This window comes from Coregonus clupeaformis, chromosome 7, assembly GCF_020615455.1.
Source record: "Coregonus clupeaformis isolate EN_2021a chromosome 7, ASM2061545v1, whole genome shotgun sequence".
In the NCBI taxonomy this organism is placed as follows: Eukaryota; Metazoa; Chordata; class Actinopteri; order Salmoniformes; family Salmonidae; genus Coregonus; species Coregonus clupeaformis.
In genome coordinates, this window is record NC_059198.1 from 3,952,106 (window position 1) to 3,967,534 (window position 15,429).

The following is a 15,429-nucleotide window of genomic DNA, read 5'->3' on the forward strand; positions in this document are numbered from 1 at the left end:
ATATCCAAGTTGATTCGATATGCTCCACATTGAAAGGAAACAGCAGGTTGGAGAAAGAACCACTTCCATTTGACTCAGAAGGCCTGGGCCCATATTCATGAAGCCTCTCGGATCTAGGAACAGTTTTGCCTTTTAGATCAAAATGAATAAGATCACATGGACAGGGGGGACCTGATCCTAGATCAGCACTCCTACTCTGAGATGCTGTATGAATATGGGCCCTGAGCCCACAGACTGAATGGTAATCACATTGATCTCAGTGAGGGAGAGGCTAGCCAATGCAATAGACATGCATTCTGATGAGCTGGCTGGGACAATTAGCAGGCCATTGTGAATATATTAGACCAGTGTTCTTATTCGTCCCAGCATCCCCCTGTCCTGACTCCACCCACTCGTTTAGAAGTGAGAGACAGAAAAATAAGGGAATGTTGTATGCGGCATTCAAGTGCACACACATGCACAAAGGAACACACACGCACGCATGCACACACACGCGCGCACACACATACATACACGCACAGACACACACCATGACCATGCACAGACAACCATACTCACATTGTCATTGCTGCCTTTGTTGTCCTCATACTTGGTCTCTATGTGAATGGAGAACTTAGGCAGAAAGGAACACTAGAACAGAGGAAGATTCCACAGAGAATAGAGACACATTAAGACAATATTTTGACTTGGCATGTCTGAGTCCCAAATGGCACCATATTGTCTATGTAGGGTTTTTGACCAGGATGCACTATGTAGAACCTATAGTGGGCCCTGGTCAAAACATGCACTACATAGGCAATAGGGTGCCATTTGGGACATTACCTACATTTATAGTTGTCAAATCATAATCATCTACAAAAGGGTTTTGGAGCACTTGGGAAGCTGATCTCCATGGGAGAGTGGATAGAACGTTTCTACGACTATCCATACAAGCTCAGGAAAGACAGAGGGAACATCTCCCTGGGTCTTTGTGGTCATGCTGCAGGGTGAGGTGTTTTATGGGCAGTGTGTGTGAGTGTGTGTGTCACGCTGAATATGATTGTGTGTGTTTTATTGCCCCTGTCTGCAGAAATAATGATTATATTGCCCTGTGGATTTACTGGCTCCTCGTCACCTCGTCACCCCCTCACCTTCCCCCCATGGCTAGTCAAGTTTCTGTATGTGTGTGTGTGTTTCTGTATGTGTGTGTGTGTGTTTCTGTATGTGTGTGTGTGTGTTTCTGTATGGGTGTGTGTGTTTGTATGTCTCTTTAGAATAGAGAGAACGGGAAGGAATGAATAGGTCCACAGCGCAGCAGCATGGGGTGGGGCCCAGGCTATAGGCTTGCTGCAGGAGGTTATGTGTGTGTGTGTGTGTTTCTAGAGTGTGTGTGTGTGTGTTCACCTTATCTTCATCTGAACCAACATTATCTTCAGCACATCCATCCCTATTGTCTATATAAAAGAACATCTCTTGTCCTACACAACTACACAGCAGGAGACGCCTTCAATCCCTCCATTTCAACAGAGCAGTTTGGCACAATCTACTGACAGAATATCACACATCCAAGAACCCCATGTTGAACATGTTCACTGTAGTGAACTCCTGCTAACCAGCACACGTTCCATCTTTTCCATTCATTTAGCCTCATTAAAGCGCACGCACACTCTCACACACACCAGGTAAAGTGTTAAGTGCATTGTGTAACCGAGCAGCTCTCCTTTCATAATTTCAGTAAAAGCCCATACATGAATGAGGCAGTGTCCCAAATACCATCCTATTCCCTATGTAAAGCCCATAGGGCTCTGGTCAAAATAAGTGCACTATATAGGGGAGAGGGTGCCATTTGGGACGAAGTCTGAGGTAGTAGAAGAAAAATAGTCAATGGCTAAATATGGAACCAGAACAATAGATGAAGCTGTCTGTAAAACCCATTGAAATATTATAGGCTAATTAATTAATTAATAATATTCCATATTGTAGTCTCTTTAATGACATTCAAAGCCTAATCACATTGAGCTTGTTGCTTTATAGAACCTCTAAGAGTCTAAGCCTATGGGGGGGGGGTGGGGTTCTACTAAGCTAACATATGGAATTGTTTTAAAAGATGGTCATACCATGGATCATTTAGCTATTTGATTTGGAATTGAAGGACCCACACAGCATTGCCATGGCTTTGTACTGCTACTCTGTTCATCTCTGAGTGTTGTCTATCTGTGGTAGATAGATTGTGAAGAGAGATATCACCACTGCAGCATTGCTCGGCTGCAGACTGGCTCGGCTGCAGACTGGCTCGCCTGCAGCCTTCTCCCACCTCTCTATCAAAACCTTGTGTAGCAGAACTACTGTAGTGGAGGGTGAGATTGAGCAATCACATGTTTGACAAGGGGGAACCATTCACTGATTCAAAACAGAGATGGAATTCCACAGGAATAAAATGTTTAATACTCTTCTGTCCGTTATCGGAGCGCACGCGCCACGCTCACCTAACCCCTGACTTCTAGCAGACTGCTTTGCATGTCTTGTACTAATGAGGAGTGTGTGTGTGTGTGTAACATCAGTGGGATACTCACAGTGTACTCTGCGTCACAGCAGGAGTATAATCCAGGACCAGCAAGAGATGGAGCGAGCGAGAGAGGAGGGAGAAACAAGAGGAGAGAGAGGAGAGGGAGTTAAACAAGAGGAGAGAGGAGAGAGAGAGAGAGAGAGAGAGAGAGAGAGAGAGAGAGAGAGAGAGGAGGGAGTTAAACAAAAAGGGAGAGAGAGAGAGAGAGAGAGAGAGAGAGAGAGAGAGAGGGGGGGGGAGGGAGAGAGAGAGGGATTTAAACAAGAGGGAGAGAGAGAGAGAGAGAGAGAGAGAGAGAGAGAGATAAACAAGAGGAGAGAGAGAGAGAGAGAGAGAGAGAGAGAGAGAGAGAGAGAGAGAGAGAGAGAGAGAGAGAGAGAGAGAGAGAGAGAGAGAGAGAGAGAGAGAGATAAACAAGAGGGAGAGAGAGAGAGAGAGAGAGAGAGAGAGAGAGAGAGAGAGAGAGAGAGAGAGAGAGAGAGAGAGAGAGAGAGAGATAAACAAGAGGAGAGAGAGAGCATCATCAACTCCAGTGTAAAGAGCAATACAACAAGGAGCAGCAGGAGCTTGTTTTCTTTTAGAGCTCTCTAATAACGAGGCTCTCATCATGTCCTCCTCCATCCCTCCCTCCATCCATCCCTCCATCCATCCCTCCCAACAAGCTATTGTGATTCTTCTCTCGGAGGACGTGTGTGTGTGTGTGTTCGTGTGTTTGCATGCGTGTGTGTGGCACAGGGAGTACAGTACAGTCCATTGTTTGAATCCCCAAGCCGGCAAGGTAGGAAAATCTGCCATTCTTCCCTTGAGCGAGGCAGTTAACCCCCAACAACAATTGCTCCCCGGGCACTGATGACGTGGATGTCGATGAAGGCAGCCCCCGCACATCTCTGATTCAGAGGGGTTGGGTTAAATGCGGAAGACACATTTCAGTTGAATGCATTCAGTTGTACAACTGACCAGGTATCCCCCTTTCCTTCCTTTCCATTATCACAGTGTTTATCAGAGCATACACACTGTACTGTACTGTACTGCTCTTCCCCTCAGGGATAAGAGGGACCAGAACAGAGAGAGAGACAAAGCCTAATAGTGATCAGTATTGGGGGCGTAGAGGTATAGAGGTGTGTAATGGTCCTAGTAGTTGTTGCCTGTGATAGTGTAGGTAGAGGTGTTACAGTGTAATGGTCCTAGTAGTGGTTACCTGTGATAGTGTAGGGGTAGTAGTTCCAGGCCTTCTCTGTCACATAGAAGATTTTGGGGACCACCGCCCTGGCCCAGCTAGGGAGCTTACTGAAAGAGAGAAAGGAAGGCAAGATAAGTGAGCTTAAGGAAATAAGGGAGGAGTGGAGTGAAGAAAAGAGAGAAGCAAGGGAACGAGGGATGAGAAGAGACAAGAAGAGGAGAGAAGTAGAGGTAAGGTGGAGTGATAGCACAATGAGAGAGAGAGAACAGCATCAAGAGGAAACGAGAGAAGACATGACATCCATCTGAACCATAGACCTGAACCCTTCCACCCCTTGCTATCCCTTCTTCACTGTTAGACTGGCGCCAGCTGTCAGGAGCCCAAATGGAGACTGCTGGGTGGCCATTGCGGCTCAAAGTTCTGTAGATTACGGTGATTATACTGGGCACCCTGCAGCAAAAGGGAGAGGACAGAGAACACAGCCAGCGGTTTTCTCATTCAGAACTAAAGGAACCTCTGTGACCATGGTCTGATGGTCTGACTATGTAACCAATCAGGGCGAACCCATTCAAGAATGTCCTATCAAAACCAGAGCTGGAAGGATGAGCAGCAAATATGTGTGATACTGAGGTGGATGTTTTTAGTTTTTTGGCAAAGTTTAGAAAAGGAAAATGCTGAGTTAAAGTTTAGAAAAGTTAAAAGTTAAAACAGTTTAAATATGAGGGGCGAGGAGAAGAATCCTATGAGAACAAATGAAGTTGAGACTGAGATTTTGAGCCCTTGGGTGGAGGCATAAACTTTATTAGAGGCATAAAGTATCTTTGATCCCAATTCCATCCTGACACAACATTTGTGTGTATAAATCGAAGCAGAAAGCCCACATCAGCTAAAACCAACAGGTACAGCACAAACTGCTGTGTATGAGGGACACAGACCCACAAATATTGTGGGTGTCACAAGTGGGGGGGTTTACTGCAGTCAATATCATACATTGGAGAAGTGCAGACTGCAGCACCAGGCCAGCCATAAAAATTCAAATAGCTCTGTCAACAGAAGGTGGGCGGCTGCCATTTTAAACAGCCAAATGCCACTGGGGGAGGATTCTCACTCAAAATGTTAAACTTACTGAGTAATTTTGGAGCACAACCTGTTCTCTCTCTCTCTCTCTCTGTTAGCCTTGTTGATTAGATGACTGAATCACAGGAGGTTGGTGGCACCTTAATTGGGGAGGACGGGCTATGGCTGTGGAATGGCTGGAGCGTAATTGGTGGAACGGTGTCAAATACATAAAACACATGATTTCGATGTGTTTGGTGCCATTCCATTCGCTCCGTTACGGCCATTATTATGAGCCGTCCTCCCCTCAGCAGCCTCCTGTGGGCTGAATATTGTGTTCCTGTTGGTCCCAGTCTATAGATCCTCCAGTGATTAATCTCCAGTCAGTTCCATAGAGGACTGGCATGCTGTGTTCACTCCACTCTCACTGATGGACCTTTAAATAGCAAAGGGAGCACCAAAGCATAGCGGACCACTTTATGTCCTCACCCTCCCTTTCTGCACACGCACGCTCTCACACACACACGCGCTCGCACACACGCACTTGTCTGGCTGTGGTAGCAGGTGGTCTGTGGGTGGAAAGGCAGGTACAGCGTCCCAACGTGACTGCTCAAATTATCCACCACTTACACAACGCTGATCTCCTCTCCCTTCAGAGCTCACACAAGTAGCTACCATAGTCTTACTTCTGCCTGAAAAACACCCACTCCTCTCTGTCTTTTCCAGTTCTTTCTCTTTCTGCCTCGTCTGGCATTCTAAAATCTAAAACCTACACTCAAATATCTACAGGGAAGTGAATGGTAACATCATTTTTGCTAAATTAGAACTAAGGTTTTGAAATTACGTGTAAAAACTTGAGTTTCAGAAGAATTGGGCATCTGTAACCTGTGAACTGGGACCCTGTGCCACCCATAGATACATTTACATTTTTACATTTTAGTCATTTAGCAGACGCTCTTATCCAGAGCGACTTACAGTTAGTGATGAAATGTATGCAGGTAATGGTTACATAGCCTATAATACATTCTACAATAAAGATTAATACACCAAACAAATCATTTACTGTAATGGGCTAAGTATTGCATGCAGTTTAACATTTTTTGTTTCTTATTTGGATGAGCGGTTGTTTAATAGTGCGAGGCAAATTTCAGATGGCTTGTGAGGACTCAAATGGTCTCGACTCCCCCTTGTGGCTGACTGAAAGGCATGCTGCAAGTTGTAAGCATGGGCACAAATGGCCATTACCTACAGTAATTCATGTGCTTAAATTGATAAATTTTTCACTGGAGCAAACAAGGGGTCCATCACCATGTCAATTTACACAAGGTTGTACAAATAGTAACCTATTCCAGACGTGTCAATGTGAACAGTGCATTTATTTTTATAAAACAGGTAAATTTCCCCATTACAATGAAAGGCCATTCACCTGAACTATCCAGAGACCAGATCGCAACTTGATTTATATACAGTTCTTTGGGATGTATAAGAGCAAACCAGTTTCTTTTTTTGCTCCTCTTGCGAAGTTAAGCTCATTCCACTAAGGCACAGTACAGGTGAAGGGCCACCTAAGGACTGGGCTCTGGTCCAATGCTGGTCTTCCTTTAGGCCAGGGCAGGGAAGTCCTCTGGGTCATCAGGGTTTGGTGCCTGTCCCTGCTGGACCCGGGCTTTTTCAGGAGGCTTCTGAGGAGAAATGGTCTCTGGCCGTGTGGCTGGGCCACCTCGTCCACGCCCCCCTCTTCCTCTGGTCCCCCGTGAGGGTCGTCCATGGCTGCCAAAGTCAATCTTCAGTTTAGCCGTGATGTCATTGGCGGGGCGACGGAGAGATGCAGCGTCATCCTCCTCCACAACCTCCTCAACTTGCTCCTCAACCTGTTTCTTGGACTTGTGGATGACTACCGAGTCAGAGGGCACAATGGTATCAGCCTTGCGCCGATTGAACTCCTTCTTGGGCCGGTTCTGTTCCTGCAGGGCTTTCCACTCATCCAGAGACATCTCCACAGCAACCTCCACCGCTGCTTCCCCCTCACCTTCAGTCTCAGGGGCGAGATTTGCACCAGTCTCTGCCACCTCATCGCCGTCACCTCCCTCCTCAGTGGGAGCCCCATCAGCCACTGCACTTATGTGGTCCCTCATGGATCCCCAGTTACGTGGACCACTGCCCCCCCGCTTCTCCTCCGGCCGCACACCAGTCCTATCACTGCCACTGTGGCGCTCAAACTCCCTCTTGCCTCTCTGGTCAAAGCCATCTGTGGATCTTAAGTTGCCGCCGCGCATTCCTCTTCCACGGCCTCCACCTCGGCCCCTTCCGGCACGCTCACCCTGATCCACAGGCCTTTCAATAGAGTATCCGAGGTACATTACTTGTACCACCCATAGATACCATACATTACTGGTACCATTATTATTTCGTTTTATATAATCAGGGAGTCACCATTGAGACCAATGTCTCTTTAACGAGGTAGCCCTGCATATTACATTTCATAAAATACATAAAAAATCTAATACAATATAAAATACAGTGCATTCGGAAAGTATTACGTTACAGACTTATTCTAAAATTGATTAAATAAAAAATGTCCCTCATCAATCTACACACAATAGTGAAAACAGGTTTTTAGAAAATTAATTAGAAAAAAAAACAGAAATACCTTTTTACACAAGTATTCAGACCCTTTGCTATGAAACTCGAAATTGAGCTCAGGTGCATCATGTTTCCATTGATCATTCATTATATGTTTCTACAACTTGATTGGAGTCCACCTGTGGTAAATTCAATTGATTGGACATGATTTGGAAAGGCACACACCTGTCTATATAAGGTCCCACAGTTGACAGTGCATGTCAGAGAAAAAACCAAGCCATGAGGTCGAAGGAATTGTCCGTAGAGCTCCGAGACAGGATTGTGTCGAGGCACAGATCTGGGGAAGGGTACCAAAAAATGTCTGCAGCATTGAAGGTCCCCAAGAACACAGTGGCCTCCATCATTCTTAAATGGAAGAAGTTTTGAACCACCAAGACTCTTCCTAGAGCTGGCCGCCTGGCTAAATTGAGTAATCGGGGGAGAAGGGCCTTAGTCTGGGAGGTGACCAAGAACCTGATGGTCACTCTGACAGAGCTCCAGAGTTCCTCTGTGGAGATGGGAGAACCTTCCAGAAGGACAACCATCTCTGCAGCACTCCACCAATCAGGCCTTTATGGTAGAGTGGCCAGACGGAAGCCACTCCTCTGTAAAAGGCATATGACAGCCTGCTTGGAGTTTGTCAGAAGGCACCTAAAGGACTCTCAGACCATGAGAAACAAGATTCTCTGGTCTGATAAAACCAATATTGAACTCTTTGGCCTGAATGCCAAACATCACGTCTGGAGGAAACGAGGCACCACTCATCACCTGGCCAATATCATCCCTATGGTGAAGCATGGTGGTGGCAGCATCATGCTGTGGGGATGTTTTTCAGCAGCAAGGACTGGGAGACTATTCAGAATCGATGGAAAGATGAACAGAGCAAAGTACAGAGAGATCCTTGATGAAAACCTGCTCCAGAGCGCTCAGGACCTCAGACTGGGGCGAAGGTCCACCTTCCAACAGGACAACAACCCTAAGCACACAGCCAAGACAACGCTGGAGTGGCTCTGAATGTCCTTGAGTGGCCCAGCCAGAAACCGATCAAACATCTCTGGAGAGACCTGAAAATAGCTGTGTAGCGATGCTCCCCATCCAACCTGACAGAGATTGAGAGGATCTGCAGAGAAGAATAGGAAAAACACCCCAAATACAGGTGTGCCAAGCTTGTAGCGTCATACCCAAGAAGACTCGAGGCTGTAATCGCTGCGAAAGGTGCCTCAACAAAGTACTGAGTAAAGGGTCTGAATACTTATGTAAATGTAATATTTCCAGGGGGGTTTTCTCAAACATTTTCAAATATTTCTAAAAACCTGTTTTTGCTTTGTAATTATGGGGTATTGTGTGTAGATTGATTAGGGAAAAAAACAATTTAATCAATTTTAGAATAAGCTGTAACGTAACAAAACGTGGAAAAAGTCAAGGTGTCTGAATACTTTCCAAATGCACTTTAAATAAAGTACAGCACAACACATATTGCACAGACAAACATAAGTATACACAATATACACAAAACACAGTCAACTAAAACAAACACATTCTTCATTATAAAAATGATCTGTCCGCTGCCTGAACTGCCCTAGGGACACTTCCGCATCTATTCAAAATGTATTTTGGAGATCATTCCAATCATGTGGAGCAAGAAAACTAAAGGCGGACTTCCCTAACTCTGTAGATACCGAAGGAGTCTCCAAAGTTAACCAACCCTGTGATCGGGTTTGATAAGATTTAAAATGGCAAGTTAACAGTGAAGTGAGGTAAGTCGGAAGCTTGGGGAACAGGTCTTTGTAAACAAAAAGAGCATCATTATGTGATCTATGTGACTTGAAAGAGATCCAGCCAACCTTTTAGTAAAGAATACAGTGATGAGTAATCTAACTGTCTCCTGTGATAAAACGAAGTGTGATATGAAAAACGACATATAGGGGTTTAAGACCAGAGGCAGCTGCACTTTGATAAATAGTATCACCATAATCAAGAACAGGTAGAAAGATTGACTGCACAATCTGTTTCCTGCTGACTAGAGAGAGACCAGATCTGTTTCTGTAAAAAAAAGCCCACTTTAAATCTTAGTTTCTTAACAAGCTCATTCTTATGTTTTTTAAACAATAAATCATTGTCAATCAAAATACCAATGTATTTGTATGCAGGGACTTGTTTGAATATAGAACCATCCAATAAGTGAAGACGTAATCAATCTGAGACAATCTTACGAGAACTTGCAAACAACATGTATTTAGTTTTGCCCGTATTAAGCACAAGTTTTAAATCAGTAAGGGCTTCCTGCACAACTGCAAAATGGGACTGTAGCCTTGTCACAGCCAGGTCAGCAGTTTGGGCAAATGCATTCATAATAGTATCATCCTCATATAGATGAAATTGAAATGTTTTAACAGATTGACCAATAGCATTTATATAAATGAGTTAAGATAATCATGAAACCAAGAGCAGGCGTCAGAGCCCAGACCAATCGTGGACAACTTGTTCAATTAAAATAGCATGATCAACAGTATAACATGCTTTTGACAGGTCCACAAACAAGGCAGCACAATTCATTTTAGCGTCTAAAGCATTGACAATATCATTAACAACTAATGTGGTTGCTGTGATAGTGCTGTACCCTGGCCTAAACCCAGATTGATTTATATTCAAAATACCATGCTCTGATAAAATAGAGTAAAGTTGCTTATTTACCAAATATTTGAGAATATTGGCTAGACATGGAAGCTTGGAGATGGGATGATAATTACTATCCCAGCCCTTATGGAGTGGCAGCACATAAGCTGTTTTCCATACTTTTGGAATATTTCCTGATAATGTTAGATTTAAGATATGGGTTACTGGGCCAGCAATGAGCAGGGAAGCACACTTGAGCAGAGCTGGCTCCAAATGGTCAGCCCCTGTGGATTTCTTGGTATCTATAGTAAGTAAGGCATTAAGGACTTATTTTTCTGTTAATTGCCTAAATGCAAAAACTTGACTACCATTTTCAGAGTCAATCTGCAAAATTTACAAATCAGAGTTTAGCCCACTCTTAGAGACAGAAGGGTTAGACGCTCTAGTATTTCAGTACCAACCATACATACCATACATTACTGGTACCACACATAGATACCATACATTACTGGTACCACCCATTACCATGACCTGCACCTCAAATGGCACCCTAAAAGTAGTGGACATTTGACCATAGGGAATATTGCATTATAAAGGGAATAGGGTGTCATTTAAGATGTCGCCCATCGCTGACCCGGTTTGTACCTATCTGACCACCTGGAAACCAATCAGAGTGCCTCCTCACGTCCCAGACACCAAATGAAGTCAGTGAATGGGAGATAGATAACGCTCCATAGGGACCAGATTCATGGAATCAATAGAGAGCAGTTCCTTCCGCCAGGCAGGCAGGTCTGCTGTGAACAGAATGAAACAGTCCGGAACACAGTTAGACCTGATGGATTTCCCAGAGCAGCGACTGCAGGGCCAGGGCCGTGACTGTCTGTGCATGAAGAACCCCTTGGGTTGAGATGGTTGCCTGGCTGGTGGCGGTTTTGGCTAAATTTGGATCTGCGAGGTTTCCATTGGCGACCACGTCTTGACCGTTTCCCAAACCCACTGGTTTGTCAGTATTACTATGAGATAGCGAGAGAGAGCGAGAGAGAGCGGAGAGAGAGAGAGAGAGAGAGAGAGAGAGAGAGAGAGAGAGAGACAGACAGACAGACAGACAGACAGTGTGTGTTTGAGACAAAGAAAGAAAGAAGAAAGAAAGAAAGAAAGAAAGAAGAAAGAAAGAAAGAAGAAAGAAAGAAAGAAAGAAAGAAGAAGAAAGAAGAAGAAAGAAAGAAAGAAGAAAGAAAGAAAGAAAGAAAGAAAGAAGAAAGAAAGAAAGAAAGAAAGAAAGAAAGAAAGAAAGAAAGAAAGAAAGAAAGAAAGAAAGAAAGAAAGAAAGAAAGAAAGAAAGAACGAAAGAACGAAAGAAAGAATAAAAAACAAAGAAAGAAAGAAAGAAAGAAAGAAAGAATAAAAAACAGAGGGAAAAAGAGTGAGTGAGAGACAGAGACAAAGAAAGAGAGACAGAGGTATACAGTATGCATGTTTGAGTATGAAAGTGCAAGCGGGCTTGCTTGAGCATGCAGTGTGTATGTTATCATGCGTCTCTGTGTGTGAAAGCGTGTGACTGATTGGTTCAAATTCAGGGCAAACTCACAGAAAAGCCATTAGTAAAGCAGCAAGAGTATTTCAGACTCACCAGTGCGTTTCAAGACTGGTCATTCAACTGAGACTGCTCTTCTCTGTGTCACGGAGACTCTCCGCACTGCTAAAGCTAACTCTCTCTCCTCTGCTCTTGTCCTTCTAGACCTGTCTGCTGCCTTTGATACTGTGAACCATCAGATCCTCCTCTCCACCCTCTCCGAGCTGGGCATCTCCGGCGCGGCTCACTCCTGGATTGCGTCCTACCTGACCGGTCGCTCCTACCAAGTGGCGTGGCGGGAAGCTGTCTCCGCACCACGTGCTCTCACCACTGGTGTCCCCCAGGGCTCGGTTCTAGGCCCTCTCCTTTTCTCCCTATACACCAAGTCACTTGGCTCTGTCATATCCTCACATGGCCTTTCCTATCATTGCTACGCTGACGATACACAACTAATCTTCTCCTTTCCCCCTTCTGATAACCAGGTGGCGAATCGCATCTCTGCATGTCTGGCAGACATATCAGTATGGATGACGGATCACCACCTCAAGCTGAACCCTGGCAAGACGGAGCTGCTCTTCCTCCCGGGGAAGGACTGCCCGTTCCATGATCTCGCCATCACGGTTGACAACTCCGCTGTGTCCTCCTCCCAGAGTGCGAAGAGCCTAGGCGTGACCCTGGACAACACCCTGTCGTTCTCCGCCAACATCAAGGCGGTGACCCGCTCCTGCAGGTTCATGCTCTACAACATTCGGAGAGTGCGACCCTGCCTTACACAGGAAGCGGCGCAGGTCCTGGTCCAGGCACTTGTCATCTCCCGTCTGGACTACTGCAACTCGCTGTTGGCTGGCCTCCCTGCCTGTGCCATTAAACCCCTACAACTCATCCAGAATGCCGCAGCCCGTCTGGTGTTCAACCTTCCCAAGTTCTCTCACGTCACCCCCCTCCTCCGCACACTCCACTGGCTTCCAGTTGAAGCTCGCATCCGCTACAAGACCATGGTGCTTGCCTATGGAGCAGTGAGGGGAACGGCACCTCTGTACCTTCAGGCTCTGATCAGTCCCTACACCCAAACAAGGGCATTGCGTTCATCCACCTCTGGCCTGCTGGCTCCCCTTCCTCTGCGGAAGCATAGCTCCCGCTCAGCCCAGTCAAAACTGTTTGCTGCTCTGGCACCCCAATGGTGGAACAAGCTCCCTCACGACGCCAGGACAGCGGAGTCACTCACCACCTTCCGGAGACATTTGAAACCCCACCTCTTTAAGGAATACCTGGGATAGGATAAAGTATTCCTTCTAACCCCCCCCAAATTGTAAAGTGGTTATCCCACTGGCTATAGGGTGAACGCACCAATTTGTGAGTCGCTCTGGCTAAGAGCGTCTGCTAAATGACGTTAATGTGCCCTTGAGCAAGGCACTTAACCCTAATTGCTCCTGTAAGTCGCTCTGGATAAGAGCGTCTGCTAAATGACTAAAATGTAAATGTAAAAATGTTTAACAGCAAATTCAATTGTGATCTAAATCTACATAATGGAGAATCAAACATTCAATTTCGCACAGTAATCATGTTCAACAGAGTGTGGAGATGGAACTAACAGAGAACATGTGACTGAAATGACACATGCAATAAAATAGACTGCTCTCTTATGGCTAGAACTTATGACACTTAATAGGCTTATAATGTCTTATAATCCTTTATGTCCCCTTATGAGGGTTTTATGGCACCTCTATGTCCAGACGGCAGCCCATACTGTGTACAGTATATCACTGACCTCAGTGCTGGTGTTCTATTCTATTCTATTCCATTCTGTTATATTCTATTCCATTCTATTCTGTTCAATTCTTTTCTGTTCCATTCTATTCTGTTATTTTCTATTATATTCTGTTCTAATCTATTCCATTCAATTCTATTCTATTCAATTTTATTCCATTCCCTTCCATTCTGTTCTATTCTTTTCCATTCTATTCTATTCCATTCCAATCTATTCTATTCTATTCCATTCTATTCTATTCCATTCTATTCTATTTAGTGACCCATAATGATATGAGGATATCACAGTACTATCTACACCTTAACCTGTGGATATGCCAATGATAGCTACAATGATGGATATAGGAGATGTGATGAATGGCGTCACCTGTCCCTGTATCTACTGTCTACTGTCACCAGCAGAGCCCCTGGCTGATCCCCCATGACAGCACCATCTATTTTATTTTTATTTTATTTTATTTCACCTTTATTTAACCAGGTAAGCCAGTTGAGAACAAGTTCTCATTTACAACTGCGACCTGGCCAAGATAAAGCAAAGCAGTGCGATAAAAAACAACAACACAGAGTTACATATGGGATAAAACAAAACATAAAGTCAAAAATACAACAGAAAATAGAAAATATATATACAGTGTGTGCAAATGTAGCAAGTTATGGAGGTAAGGCCATAGTGCCATAGTGCAAAATAAATAGGCCATAGTGCAAAATAATTACAATTAGTATTAACACTGGAATGATAGATGTGCAAGAGATGATGTGCAAATAGAGATACTGAGGTGCAAATGAGCAAAATAATTAACAATATGGGGATGAGGTAGTTGGGTGGGCTAATTTCAGATGGGCTGTGTACAGGTGCAGTGATCGGTAAGGTGCTCTGACAACTGATGCTTAAAGTTAGTGAGGGAGATAAGAGTCTCCAGCTTCAGAGATTTTTGCAGTTCATTCCAGTCATTGGCAGGAGAGAACTGGAAGGAATGGCGGCCAAAGGAGGTGTTGGCTTTGGGGATGACCAGTGAGATATACCTGCTGGAGCGCATACTACGGGTGGGTGTTGCTATGGTGACCAATGAGCTAAGATAAGGCAGGGATTTGCCTAGCAGTGATTTATAGATGGCCTGGAGCCAGTGGGTTTGGCGACGAATATGTAGTGAGGACCAGCCAACAAGAGCGTACAGGTCACAGTGGTGGGTAGTATATGGGGCTTTGGTGACAAAACAGATGGCACTGTGATAGACTACATCCAATTTGCTGAGTAGAGTGTTGGAGGCTATTTTGTAAATGACATCGCCGAAGTCAAGGATCGGTAGGATAGTCAGTTTTACGAGGGCATGTTTGGCAGCATGAGTGAAGGAGGCTTTGTTGCGAAATAGGAAGCCAATTCTGGATTTAACTTTGGATTGGAGATGCTTAATGTGAGTCTGGAAGGATAATTTACAGTCTAACCAGACACCTAGGTATTTGTAGTTGTCCACATACTCTAGGTCAGACCCGTCGAGAGTAGTGATTCTAGTTGGGTGGGCGGGTGCCAGCAGCGTTCGATTGAAGAGCATGCATTTAGTTTTACTTGTGTTTAAGAGGAGTTGGAGGCTACGGAAGGAGTGTTGTATGGCATTGAAGTTTGGAGGTTTGTTAACACAGTGTCCAATGAAGGGCCAGATGTATACAAAATGGTATCGTCTGCGTAGAGGTGGATCTGAGAATCACCAGCAGCAAGAGCAACATCATTGATATACACAGAGAAAAGAGTCGGCCCAAGAATTGAACCCTGTGGCACCCCCATAAAGACTGCCATAGGTCCAGACAACAGGCCCTCCGATTTGACACATTGAACTCTATCTGAGAAGTAGTTGGTGAACCAGGCGAGGCAGTCATTTGAGAAACCAAGGCTATTTAGTCTGCCAATAAGAATGCGGTGGTTGACAGAGTCGAAAGCCTTGGCCAGGTCGATGAAGACGTCTGCACAGTACTGTCTATTATCGATTGCGGTTATAATATCGTTTAGGACCTTGAGCGTGGCTGAGGTGCACCCATGACCAGCTCGGAAACCGGATTGCATAGCGGAGAAGGTAC

At 44.9% G+C, this 15,429-nt stretch overlaps 2 protein-coding genes across 2 annotated transcripts in view; both read right to left on the bottom strand.

Moving 5' to 3' along the window:
- LOC121568798 (cytoplasmic phosphatidylinositol transfer protein 1) overlaps window positions 1-15,429 on the bottom strand; it is a 96,301-nt gene that overhangs the window by 13,215 nt on the left and 67,657 nt on the right. Inside the window, exons 3-5 of the mRNA XM_041879232.1 lie at window positions 3,744-3,832; window positions 2,553-2,560; window positions 559-630 (exon numbers count right to left, since the gene is read on the bottom strand). Coding sequence (XP_041735166.1) covers window positions 559-630; window positions 2,553-2,560; window positions 3,744-3,832 — 169 coding nt within the window. The remainder of the gene's footprint in view (window positions 1-558; window positions 631-2,552; window positions 2,561-3,743; window positions 3,833-15,429) is intronic.
- Window positions 6,239-7,141, bottom strand: LOC123491297 (intracellular hyaluronan-binding protein 4-like). The gene has a single exon (XM_045221576.1). The coding sequence runs from the start codon at window positions 7,139-7,141 to the stop codon at window positions 6,383-6,385; it is 759 nt and encodes a 252-aa protein (XP_045077511.1). The 3' UTR covers window positions 6,239-6,382.

What these genes read in the sequence shown, in the direction of transcription:
- LOC123491297 (XM_045221576.1), bottom strand. Translation starts at nt 7,141, where the DNA reads ATGTACCTCGGATACTCTATTGAAAGGCCTGTGGATCAGGGTGAGCGT.